This window comes from Falco biarmicus, chromosome 1, assembly GCF_023638135.1.
Source record: "Falco biarmicus isolate bFalBia1 chromosome 1, bFalBia1.pri, whole genome shotgun sequence".
NCBI lineage: Eukaryota > Metazoa > Chordata > Aves > Falconiformes > Falconidae > Falco > Falco biarmicus.
This window is the reverse complement of record NC_079288.1, coordinates 10,212,019-10,225,489: the sequence shown is the minus strand read 5'-3', so window position 1 is coordinate 10,225,489 and position 13,471 is coordinate 10,212,019. Positions and strand designations below refer to the sequence as shown.

The window sequence follows — 13,471 nt, the reverse complement described above, 5'->3', positions numbered from 1 at the left end:
CTTGTTACTTAACATAACAAAGGAATTCAGGCGTATAGTCAAAAGCTTTTAATCAAACTGATGTTAGGCACTGTATCAACATCTTAATGCTAAGGACATCTTTAGGATAAAGAAAGTATTTTAAACACATACCTTGTAATTTTCTCCGACATCAGTGCTTTTGGTTTTAGATGGTGAAGGTCTGTTGTGTAGTCAAAGCCATAAATGGAATGAAATGAGGTTGCTGTAAACAAAAGATTGATAAGTTGTTGGAAATTAATTTTGAGTTAAATGTCTGAAATGTTTTGCAGAGGTGAATCTGGTGCTGGGAAGACTGAAAACACAAAGAAGGTTATTCAATACCTTGCTCATGTTGCTTCCTCCCATAAAGGAAGAAAGGACCATAATATTCCTGTAAGTTGAGATATTTTCTCATTTGTTTATTGCTCTACTTGAAAACGACTATTTTTGCATTAAAAAAACACTTTTTTTTTGTTAAAGATAAACTGTAATATAATCCACATAATTTTGTCTCAACCATTATTTTCTCTTGAGTAGCGGCTGAAATGAGCAGTTATATCAGAGTTTCCAGTTAATGTTAGCTGTTTAATTTCTGTTGTGAAATTAAAGGCTTTATGCAAGCGTTGTAACTAGAAACAGTATCAAAGCTTTCTGATGCAGTAAATCTCAGTTTTCCAAAAAATTTAATTTAGGCAGTTCTTAGTGAATTTAGTTCCCACTAGATGCAGTTTTCAGCGCTATATTTGTGAACAAGGTTTCTGTTCTTTCAAAAATTAACTTGTAGATGGGAAAAATCATCAAGCTTAAAAACTGCTATAGACTTGCTATATCTAGAAGTCAGCAACTAAAACCCCTCTGATTTTATTACATTAGAAACAAGAGAGTATACACTTTTATGTCAGAGTATCGTGAGGGTTTTGGTAACTTGTCTGATTTACATAGAACTTTCTGCAGATTTAGTGCCAGACTGCAACATTTGTGCTGAATTTTTAGCAGTTCTTTGCTTTAAAAAATATAAATGGGTTTGAGTATCTGTTGCTATGAGCACTTGGATCTCTTTGTAGTGAAGTATTAATTCGACTTTGCTCCGAGCAAGTGGCTAGCTATAATCTGTACTGGAGCTTGCCTGTTTCTCTCCAGTAGTACCGCAGGTGTTTCTGGTGGTTGGAAGCTTTCAAACTGTATCATCTGACTTAGCAGCAACAGCTTCTGTGATTTCTAGTGCATGGCACTTGACACATTCAAGAATGTTTTAATGTTAAGACTCAAACTCCTGGAAAAACAGGAGATGTCTTTTGACCAATCTATGAAGGAAGAAAAGGCGAGGATTTGAAGTGGGAGAGGAGTCTCTTGCTCTGCAGGTAGATTTGGAGAAACCAAGTGAAGTGTTGGGGGGAACTCGAATCTTTGCTCTGAGCAAGAGCAGATAACATCACCCTGTGCGTTGAAATTATTCAAACTGTTGCTTGTTTATTGCCCAGGAAGGATCACAATTAGTCTTTCTAAGTATTTATCATGCAGTCGGAGTGTGCTGCAGGCTGTGTGTATGGCAGTTACAGGTCTTAGAAGGAAGTTTCTATACAGTTGGTGTGTCAGCAGGATTAGATGTGTGTTCATGGCATTGTATTGTGTGTCGGGAGAATATGTGGCTCTGGGGAATGCTGTTTAGAACATCATCTATCAGAACTCGTTTTCTATATAGGTTTTGATTTATGAATATTCTTGGCTTTACTGCTGTGCAACCTTGAACAAGACCAGCATTTTTTTGCAATTTCTACAGGAGTAAAATTGCCTACAGCTTTTTGGGGGAGAAGGGAATTGCTCAGAGAAGTGAACTGTGTAGGGTTTGTACCAAGTACTTTTAAATATACTACTGACAACTTGGAATACCTCAGGTTGAAAGAGACTTCTGGAAGCCTCTTGTCCAGCTTCCTTTCAAAATATGCCTTCCCTCAAAGTTAGATGACATTGCCCAAGACCTTGTAAAGCTGAGTTTTGAGAATCTTGAGGGATGTAGCTTATGGAACCTCTGTAAACCTGTTCTGCTGCTTAACACTTGAAACCCTATTTTTGACTGTTTAAAAATTACTTAGTGTTTGTTTGGCTTTTCTTGTGCTGTGTTCCCATGAGCCAGTACCTCTTCTGGAAGTACCCCTTTTTGAGCTTTGTCATCGTAACAATTCCTGTGGCCACTCGCTAGACTTGGAGACTGATGCAGGCTCGAACTGGTGTTCTTAAAAAGTCCATCTGGCTTTAAATGAAACAAATTTGCTCTGTTGCTTATTGTGTGGCTGCATATGAAGTGAAGGCACAGAAAAGAAAGGGGAAAGCTGGAGTGGGAAATGTCAGTGAAGGGAAGGATGAGCTGCCCTTTTCGATGCAGTCTTGGCTAACTCTAAATTGCTGGTTAAACTGCAACAATTCTTTTCTTGTGTGATCAAATGGGATGGTGGTGGTCATCTCAAAAGTTTTGAAGGTGTTTGTTGTAACTGGCTGCTTCATGAACTATCAGTAACTGCCACGATGAAGACTGGAAAAGTTGTTATACTTTGTAAAACATAAGTTAGGCATGGTAAAAAGAATAGAGTAGGGTCCTGAATAAGAAGACTGATACTTGGACTGTGTACTTCATTCAACGCAGTACCATAGTAAGCACTGCATTAAGCATATGTTTATGAAAAATGCAGAATGTTTGTGTAACCAAACCAGTTTTGAAAATACAAATGAGTCTCCCTTGTTCTGTAACAATTCATTTATATTTATTTATATTGCAAGCAAAGAATGTCTAACCTACACACCTAACACTCAGAAGTTAGGAGGTGTCAGATTTGGGGTCATAGGTGCAGCCCTAACTTCTTCCTGTTTAAATATTCATTAGAAAACCATAGAGGGCTGGTGGTGATCCATAGTACCCATCTGTACAATCTTTGCATTATCCTGTGCACAGAGACAATGCTAAATAGGTTTGTTAAATCGTCTGCTAGTCATTGATTTACTTTTATCCACCTGGTTACAAATAATTATCAATAACATGCTTATTACTGAGACTGTTCTGAATGCTGCGTGGGTATTGGGTTTTTTTATGAAGCAGTTTGTGCGCTGCTGAATGAATAATTATCTTCCCAACACTGAAGTCTAAGGGTTAGCTTTGTCCATTTCACCCAGGAGAGTGCTGTAAAAGTATTACAAACCCTTACAGCTCCCAGTTGACAGCTCAGGCTGTGGCCAGAGCAGCACCAATGCTCTGCCATGTCACAGATGCTGAGCAAGGAGGGTAGGGAGGTAGAGGAGACTTCTAAACTGCTTAGTTTTGTGGCTTATCACTTCCCTATGTATTAAGTGAGGTAGGAATGAGAGAACAGAAGAACAAAACAGTGGTGTAAACGCATGTGTTGCTTTAATATGGTTAAGAAGTGAGTTTTAATTCTGACTCTTGGGTTCTGCTTTAGTTTACAAACTTGTGGTTTTGTATGGGGAGGGTAGTCAGTGCAAAAATATAGAAATAATTAAAAAAAATTGTGTACACGATTTTCCAAAGGAAGGAAAAGTGCTGGTTGTCACTTATTGCCCAGGGACTCCCATATGCTTGCATGCTCTATAGGCTGCATGAGGTTGGGGGATGCTCTTAGCTCTGTTTGTAGTCTATGGACATACCTGGACCCTTTTGATGGTCAAATACATGAAATCCGCATATGTTTTCAGTTATGGTAGTATGTGGAATAGTTAAGTTCTATAAATAACTGCATCTGTCCACCACTGCTGTCTCCACTTCCAGTCATCCTTGTACTACGTGTCTCTGGTTCAGATGGACAGAATTAGACTTTTGTTCATTTCCCACCTCCCCAAAGCTTTCTCGTCCCAAATTCCCTCTATTTTCACTAAAATCCAGCTTTCACAGTGGTGCCATTTCAAGCTTCAGAAATAGTTACTGGTGCTTTCAGGTTAATGATTGCTTTTAGCGACAGTATTTGCCTTTATAGCTCAAATGCTAAATTGTTTAATTTGTTTTATTAATTTCAGAAGAAAATTGGTTTTGAAGTAAGGATCTTGGGTAGGCTTGTTCAGGCTGGAGCTCCTTTTAGTGAGGATTTCCCAGATGGGCTTTAACTGCCCTAATTTAAACACAGAGAAGTTAAATATGTGTCTGATTATGCTCAGTTCTGTTTCTAGTGAGGACAGAAATGGACACCCTGAGAGAGCAGTTCATCTTGTCTGAAGATAAGCAAATTAAATGCCTCCTAGGTTCCTAGGTGTACCTGTCCTCCTCCAGTGATTACAGGAGTGGTAGCTTCATACTGAAACATCTAAAGTTTTTTTAGATGCTGGAGTTGCTTTCCAAGTGGGTATGCTCCAGCTTTGCAAAATTCACATCACTTAGCTGAGTAAGTCAAATCTTTGCCAGATGCTTTACAGACCTCTGTCAAAATCTGTTATTCTGCGCTAAAGCAGTGCTAGTTGTTTAAAATAATAGACATAAATGGAGGAAGTGTGCATCTGCCTTGGTATGAAAATTTCTTGGTGTATGTGTTTCACCACAATATTTTCCCTCTAGGCACTCTGATGTGAAGCTCAAGATTATTAAACTTGCAGACCGAGCCAAGGAAGTAATAGTGCAATTGAAAATTTCTGCAGAAACTGTGCATATTTGAATTTTGAGGGTTTTTTTATTTATTACTTCTTCCTGAAAAAATTTTAAGTTCTTCTAGTTTTTTAAGATTTTGCTGCTTCTCATGTGGATGGTCATTCTTGAAAGAAAGAAACAAAGCTTTAGTCTCAAATGTAGGTTTGTGTTTCGTAAATTTTTGAAGTACAGTGCAAAAACAAAACCCCAGACTCCTTAACTATTGCTTTTCTCTTGGTTGTTTCATAACCTTTTTGACTGTTGAAGAATAATGATCGTCTTACCCATACAAAACCACCTTGCAGTGACTAAGGCTGTAGAGAAAGTTACTTTTTGTGAGTTTATTTTTTGTTGTTGTTTGGCAGAACTGTGGATAGCAGTGCACAAAAATTAAACTGTTGCCCTTCTAAGTTGATGCTCAAGGTCTGCCTGTCACCTTTCATTTTATCAGGAATTAGTCCTTTGCATAAACACAGGTTTTAATATTTGTGCGCATGCAAATAACTTCTTTTCTGGAATTAATTTTTGAACAGTTTCTATGAAGTGGGTATATAGTTAAACTAAGCCTACTGACATTAATAATTTGGGATGTAACTTGCAGCTGGAGTGCTTGCTTGCTAACATATGCATTTGTTTGTTTGCAATGAACAGCCCGAATCACCTAAACCCGTGAAACATCAGGCAAGTGGTTTTCTTTATGCTTTTAAAGTTATGTAGGCAAACTGGTAATATATTCTTCTATTTCCTGTCAATTTGTATTTATAACATGTGGGAAATCTTGTAGAGGTATACAGCTACCAGTAAACTTTGTAAATACTTAACTGGCTTTGAGAGAGTGGACCAGTGAACAGCTTACAAATTCCTCTGCATTGCAAAGCACTTCTCCGCACTTTAAAGTGGTGTTACACTGTCCTGAAGCAAGAGGTTCACCCTCTCTCTAGCTGACCTCCAATATGCTGTGTGTATACTTGGTTACTGTGCTGCTGAGAGGGTGCAGAACACTTTAATATTATAAACAAAGTACTAAATAAGGGATGGATTAATGGAAGCTTCGAAATTCTTCTGATTAACATACTGTTTTGTCTGAATATTTTTATAGCTTCTCAGATAACCCGATAAAGACTTTGATCTCAAGTGTAAAAGGCTTGGCATAACCAATCATCATCTGAAAATCAAGTGTTTCCCCTGACTTTCTAGGATAAGTGGTGTGAGCGACGTGATGCCTGTTCAGTGTTGCTGCCTGAATCACTGTTTCCTCCTCTGAGCTTCAGCTGCTCTTACTCCTTAGGTTGGCTGGAGCTGCCATGCAGATAATGCTGCCCATCTCTTGCTCCCCTAATCCCTCTCTTCCCATGGGCAGCAGCCGCCGGTCTGTTCTAGACTACCTTCTTGTGTAAGAGTAGGAGTTGCAGTACTCCAGTGTTATGGAGTGTGCTTGTCAAGGAGTGTAAAGAGGAGGGTTAGGTGGAAGTTGAGGATGGGCCTGTGGAAAGAGATAAACAATTGCTGCCACATGTTGTGCAAGATAAGTGTTCCACTCTCTAACCTGAGATGGTAAGTGATGCCTTTGTCGTCGGTGTGAGCTTTTAAATAAAGAAAAAGCTTTGCAACAGCTCTGTATGGTGTAACCAAGGCTTGGTAACTGAAGAGGCTACCATGAGTTAGTTTAGCCGATTATATTCTTCCCCTTAAATTTTTCTGGAAGCTGACAGTAGTGCAACTTAAACTGCAGTGGAAAGGAACATAATAAAAGAAACTTCGTTAAGTCTGGCATATTGGAAGCAAAAAGAAATTACATGGACAGCTGTGATGCCTTTGCTAGTGTGTGGTAACTTGTTAAACCTCTGTAACCCAATCATGTGTCTGGGCCCATGGTCTCATTTTCAGAAGTTACAGACATTCTTAGTATTTAACTTAATCCTCCCTTCATGCAGACCTCAGTCGATTCTAAAGGTTTTTACTAAAATATTTCTCTGTTCCAAAAATAGATGGAACAGTGTTTAGTTTAACCCTCCCTTTGCTTAGAGTTAACGTGTCAGGGTTGAAGTAAACCGTTTGTTGGCAAACATTTTAAATATATCAGTGGAAGCATGCTAATCCAGAAGTGTTGATGTTGCAGAAACCATAATCGTTAACATTTCTGTTTCAATGTCATCTTGAACTACAGAGTGGATCCCTGTTGTATGTGAGTAGCATGTAGTTTCCCTGCCTCACCCAGGCTTCACAACAAACTGAATCACTGGGATGCTGGTTTTTCTGAAACTGAGACAATAATCTGTCCTGGTCTTAATGTTGCCCTGCATGAAATATTGCATGATTTCACTTTTCCCTCAATACTGCAATACTGCTTTTTCCAAGTTCTGTTTAGATGCCTATGCAGGAGATATGCCTAGAGGCCAAACTTACACTCTTTCCAAAACACTGAACACTTCTAAAAAAGAGGATTGTTTTTTGGCTGTAAAGCAGTTGATCTAAATTGAAATCTACTAAATCAGAAGCCACTTAACATAGTGTGAGAGGCTTGCTGTTTCTTAGTGATGGCTATGACAAGTCTACGTGTGAGTGCAAACCACAGAGGCTGGCTAGGCTGTGAGCACCCGGTTCCTTCTCACCATTTTCACCCACATCTGAGGACACAGCTGAATGTGTTCTTCACATCCTCAGAGATAATTGTAAAAATGAGCTACTACGAAGTTTTTGCATTCAGTTGGAGAATTGGAGTGAAACTACTTTACAATGCATTGCAGAAGTTCCTCTGCACAAAGCCAAATTGCAGTTGTGGTACACGGAAGCGCTTTAAAGCATGGATGAAGCGTGCCTGCAGTGAGATGCTTTCAAGTGGCACAGCAAAGTTCTGTGGAGGACTTAAATTTTGAAGTCGGTGTGCTTTCTTTTCCAGAATAGCTAGAATTTGAAATGTAAGCTGTGACATGCTTGCTGCGTTTAATATACGTAATGTGGTTTATGTCAAGCTGTGTACAGCATGGTAAGCAAGCTTCTCATTTTATACTTGGTGTCTTAGCAGGAGCTGACAGTGTGGTTGGGAGAGGGGAATAGGCGTAATGGTGTGAGCAGATGCTTTCCCACTGTCTGATGTGTTTACATAGGAAACTTTTAGAATATAAATCGCAGACATGCATATAGTGGTTATAGCAGGCATCTAGTTTTTCTCCAATTGTGGATTTTTTTATCAATTTAAAAGTGCTCCTGAGGACTGTCACATTGGCAGACGTAACATATAGCACATAGGTGCTGTGGTCTGAGGAGTGTTTTAAGTGTGCTCTGGGCTAAGACTCACGCATTTCAGAATTCAGAGAGTATGTAGTCCCAAAGGGGATATATTTGGGAGTAAACAAGTTTTGAGCAGATAACTTGAGGTCACATTAAAGAACAAGAAGCCATTCGTTTCCAGGACTTGAAATGTATTTCAATATACAAATAATCTCTTTTCGATGTTAACTAGTGAATTTCAAAAATTCCTGTGTAAGAATTGACCTCGTGGAAGCCTTAAAAGACTTAGATTTCCCATTCTTTGATGCTCAGTCTGGGGTCTTTATTAATCTATGCTATAAATAATTGGAAAAAGCAGGCTTATCAACACAAATGTCAGTTTTTGAGACTACATTCCAGACAGCTTCACTTTCTTATTTTTTTGTGGTTTTTTTTTTTTTTTTTTCTTTTAAAACCATCCTTCAGAGCAGGAAGACAAGATCATATTTTCCTATGTACATACATGCCTCCTGGGCTCATGGAAGCAGCACAGACTTTTCTTATCAGGCCTCCTCATGGGCAGTAATTGTAAAAGCTGTTGTGCAATTTCCTTAAGATAAGTACTTTGATTTCTACATACATTGGCTTGAACTTAAAGAAATGTTAAAAAAAATGCATTGAGCAATGTTGGTTGAATTGAGCAATTAAGAAATGATCTTTGTATTTGATGTCGCTCAGTTCCCATTATGCCATTCTGGCATGCTTCTCAGGTGCATTCAGGTCAGAGATGTTGCAATGATGTGACTGCCTAATTGAAAGTGAGTATTCACTGATTTGAAAGTAAGTTTGAAAATGGATACTCTAAAGTAGCTATATTGTCAAATCACTAAACAGGAAGCTTAAAAACAACCTTGCACTGAAATCTTTAAACAGTTAAATTAGTGTTTCCCCTTAAGCATTCAGAAGTCTGTGCCTAATTTCATTAGCCCTAAATGTGAATTTTTTTCATGTTCAGTGATTTTCATCCATAAGTCCTATTCAGTCACTGCTCTGTTTGTGTGTGTGTGTGCGCTTAAAAAAAAAGACAAAAACCCCACAAACCAACAAAAACTAAACCACATTCTTCACTGGATGGAGGAGACTATCAGCAGATTTAGAAGCAAGGTGAAAAATAACCCTCTTCTAAAGTTGGTATCACTGCCACAACCTGGGTAAAATGACTGTCAGGAAGAAGCAGCATGTAGGAGCCCTTAATCGCATGTGCATTGTGCTTATGTCTGTTTATTTTTCTGTTTGTGTGATTTTTAGGGGGAGCTGGAGCGTCAGCTTCTTCAGGCGAATCCCATTCTGGAATCCTTTGGGAATGCAAAGACAGTGAAAAATGACAACTCCTCACGCTTTGTGAGTTTTCTCTTTTCTCTTTAGAATTTGTAAATCTGGATTACTGTTTATGAATAAATTCCTTTTTTTTAAGGTATTTATCTAATTATTATTAGAAGCTTTCTTTGTTCTCTTTCCTCTATATATTTGGGTTCTCTTACAGTGCTTTCTGTGTTGTGTGTGGGTCACTGAAGATAAATCCTCACTGGCTCTTGGCAAAACTTGCTTTAATTTTATCTAGTGGCTAACCATCCTTGAATGGTGTGACAGTAGTGTTTATAGTATAACAAATAAAGCTATGCCATAGAGCTAAACTGTGGCTTGTGTGCACAAATTACTGCTGAACTACTATAAAGTATGAAAGAGTATGTTATCAACATGGTTATATCTATATGTAGCCTTCTTGTCAATAGCTATGACTTGATCAATTGATTGTTTAAAGAGAACATCCTCAACATTTAAAAAAGCACAAAACTTGCATATAAAAACCTCTGTAAATTTCCTTATCCTTCTGTCTGATTCACTGAAGGAAATTAAAAAAGACAGTATGAATTACTCTCAAGGTGTTGGGCTCTCTTGTAGCTGGTTGATGTTTTTGTTGGGTCAGTGCCTTCTGTTCACATACCGTTTCAGTGGCAGATAACCACTTTTGATGTGTTCCATTTATTTTAAAAATAGTGGTGGAGCTTGGGGTGAATAGCTCTTTACCACTTCTTAAAACTTCCTTTCCTTTGAAGGAAAAAAAAAGCCATCTCCTGTTTCAGGGGAAAGATGTTTTTAGTACAACTTTAAAACTGTATAGGAGGTATTAAATCTTTTTTTTTTTTTTTTTTTTTTTTTCCTTGTGAGAGCAAAACTAAAGTTTACAGAACAAATGAAGGATTTCTTGGCTGCCTTGATGTTTTAACAGTTGCTTGGATTTATAATGTATGAACTCAGCTCCAGTGATAAGGACTCTGGAAAACTGTATGACTAAATCCCTTAGCTTTTGCAATCGAGAAGGGAGAGCAGAGTATGGTAGAAATGCAACTTTGATAATTTTATAGCCACATTATTTACAATATTGCTTGATGCTTATATATGTTGGGTGTAGGATTTATAGTATCAACAGGTTTCACTGTGCAATAATTCTACTTTGTTACACGTCTTGAATCCATCAAAGACTGTACTAATTTAATGAGGATCCTTTTTTCCCTAAAAGATGTTAGCATCTGGTTTGTATTATATTGAAGTCTGCATTGCCATCATGAACATAATCACTCAGATGGCTCCAGCTCTATTTTTATAAAGGAGCAAGTATAATGTACTCCAGATGGTGTCATCCCATGCAGAAGAAATAATCTTTAGTAACAACCATTTTAAAACCTGACTTAAAAATATACATATATCCTCCCACAAAGTGAGAAGTGCTGTTGTTCAGTCCATACAGGCTCGACAGTCTTCACCATGCAGCATGAGGATGCCAGCCTGTTCCCTACTTGCTGATAAAACCAGATAGGACTGAAATAAGGCTGGTGTCAAATGGATTTTTTCCTTTTTTCTTCTACCAGAAGCAGTGTTCTCTTGTGTTTCAGGAAGTAGTCTCTAGTTTGCAGTGTACAGGAGAGTGGGCTTGCTGGGTTCATATTGCAGAGCTAAATGCTTCCTTCTGATGTGGTTTTTACAAAACCACATACTTAGTGCTATAATGATAGTGTAAACTGAATGCAGTTATTAATGACCACCACTACGTTCTCTAGCTGATAAATTAAAGATTTCATAGCAAGATTTGTCAGTGCTATCTAAAAGGATGTATAAATATTTTGCTTTTAAGATGATGGATTAGATAAGTAATTTCTCTAGTATAGACTTCAGTGGTGACTGAACTGTGAAGGGGGCCTGTGTCCCCTCTCCTGATGTGTCAAATCGTATGACGACTGCATCTTCTCTCAATGATTTTTGTTCACAGAACTGGTAACTTTACAGCAGAATTTAGGTAACTTTAAAGGGTGAAACAGAGTAAAGTGGTTCTGAATTGTGTCAGACAAAGCCACTGACTAGACCTTATGTAATGCTTCATATTTTTTTTTTTCACATGTAACATGGCGGATTCGAGCCATGTCATTCTAAGAAGGCTCGGTGGTACCTGGTCTAGGTAAAAAGTTGTCAGCTGCCGTTCTTGACATGCTAGTGCTGACACATGTGTTGTATATCTAGTCTATGGGCTGAATTTCAGTAACAGGTCAGTTTGTTCTTTGCGACAGTTACAGCTTTCTGGAGTTGTTACTGAGCAAAAATACAAATGCTTCAGTTACAAGCTGAGCTTAGTGTTCTGTTTCTTCATATTGAGTTCAAGTGCTGGTCCCTGACGAGGCATGCTTGAAAACAAGCTTGTGCCTTGGCACAGTCATTTTAGTGCCATTGGCTTTCCAACCAAACTGCAGATTAAACAGTAGGGAGTAACCATTGAAGCTAACTTAAGAGTATCCCACCAGTTTTCTTGAAACTTGGAGAAATCACTTTGAGTTGAAGATGTACAACCACAGTCACGGAGCTTGGCTTTGCTTTGCTCTGAAACGTAAGAGTCAAGGTAAGGCTGGTAGGTAGGTTGTACCTTTCTCTGGATTCACTGGTGTGGCTGAGAGGAGAAACTTGGTGGCTTTGTGTACACAAATCTTTTTTACATGCGTGGGCTTTGTCAGGGAAGTCAGGGAGGGTAGGGTGTTCTGAGAAGCAGCTGCAATAGCTCAAATAATTGCAGCAACTTTTATGGGTGTGAGTCTGCAGCATGGCAGTATAACCCCCAAGACACGTTTTGTAGGTTGGGCCATTGTTAGAGTGCGTATGTTCTACAAGCTTGTAGACTGAAATATTTAATATGAAAATAGATAGAATGGGTCTGCCAAACAGAAATTTGGTTGAACATACTAATAGCACTAATTAGTCAGACTTGAGCTAAGTGGGGATTTGGATACTGATTGTAAGAGCGCTTTCAGAAGACCTCTGCAAAAGATATTAGTAGGCAGCTTTGTGCAAACATCATCAGAAGTGTTCAGACAGTTGTTAGCAAACTGCTGTGATGCTCCCTGATCTCCGAAACCCGTTGGTATGAGGATATGGGCTGTAGCAATTGGATGCAGTGAAAATGGAGAGCCTCGTGTAGTCAAGGGGTATTCCCACAGGTTTCTTCATGTGTTTGCAACCAAGGGAATACCTAACAGTTTCACAAGCACAAACCTGAAATACAGTAATGGTGCTGTTAAGAATGGTCCAACTCCATGCCAGGGCCTGTTGTCCTGATGGGAACGTTTGTGGCCAAGTGACAGATCAGATTGGGGAACTGATGCGACTTAAAGCTGGTATAATATACCCACTTGCAACCACTTTCTTTCCAAGAGCTGCTCTACATATGAGAAGTGTGATCTTTATTTGGTCCTTTGTAGAGAAAAGGAGGTAATGGGGAAGAAACGGATATATGGTGTTTCTCAGTCCTTTCTTTACCAGCTGTTAGAAGAGAGAAGCCCTGTAGATAGCAGCCGTCCTGGTTTTGGAAATGGAAGTAGAAGCGTGGTGGTCTGGGGTGGGCAGCACACTGAGATTCAGGATTGCTGCAGATAAAGCACCTTTAGGCACCCATAAGTTTCCTATAGAAATATGCACCCTTCACATCCCACTGGTGCTTTCAACCTCAGACAGCATGTTTGGTCAATGTGAGAAATTGAGCTACACTTTCCGAAAAGGTTTTGGTAAGTCTGGATTACAAGCATAACTCGAATACTAGTTTTTTAATCTTTAGAAAGTATTTGTGTGCAGTGTAACATGTTCTATTGAAATGATGGCTGAGCGCATTGAAGGGAAAAGATTTCATTTGAACTTATGTGAAATGCTTGTTACATGAATGCAAGTAGGATTATGTTTTTATACAGACAGCATTGTTGTCTTAAAAAAGTTTAGTAATTACAAAAAAATCTCTTTTCTTTGCAGGGCAAGTTCATTAGGATTAACTTTGATGTTACTGGTTATATTGTTGGGGCCAACATTGAGACATGTATCCTCCTTCGTGCCACATCACTGTAAAATGCAGGTTTCCCGATTGTTTTGCTTTTAACCCTCTAATTCATTGGAATGCAGTGAAAGGTTACCACATTCCTGCATTCCTTTGACATCATCCATCTCTTCCTTTGTTTCAAAATAGCTGATCAAATATCACAAAATCAGTGTGCTTCCTCATGCTTAAAATGGGATACTCGAAAAATTTAGCTCTCTGAAGCCTGCTGGATT

General features: G+C 38.7%; 1 protein-coding gene across 2 annotated transcripts in view; it reads left to right on the top strand.

Annotated features, from left to right (window-relative positions):
- The window catches only part of MYH10 (myosin heavy chain 10), a 100,411-nt gene that overhangs the window by 49,449 nt on the left and 37,491 nt on the right, over positions 1-13,471 (top strand). Inside the window, exons 5-8 of one of the 2 annotated variants that reach the window (XM_056343587.1) lie at positions 291-393; positions 5,273-5,302; positions 9,140-9,232; positions 13,175-13,238. In XM_056343587.1, the coding sequence (XP_056199562.1) occupies positions 291-393; positions 5,273-5,302; positions 9,140-9,232; positions 13,175-13,238 (290 nt within the window). The remainder of the gene's footprint in view (positions 1-290; positions 394-5,272; positions 5,303-9,139; positions 9,233-13,174; positions 13,239-13,471) is intronic. The other variant, XM_056343506.1, reaches the window with a different exon arrangement.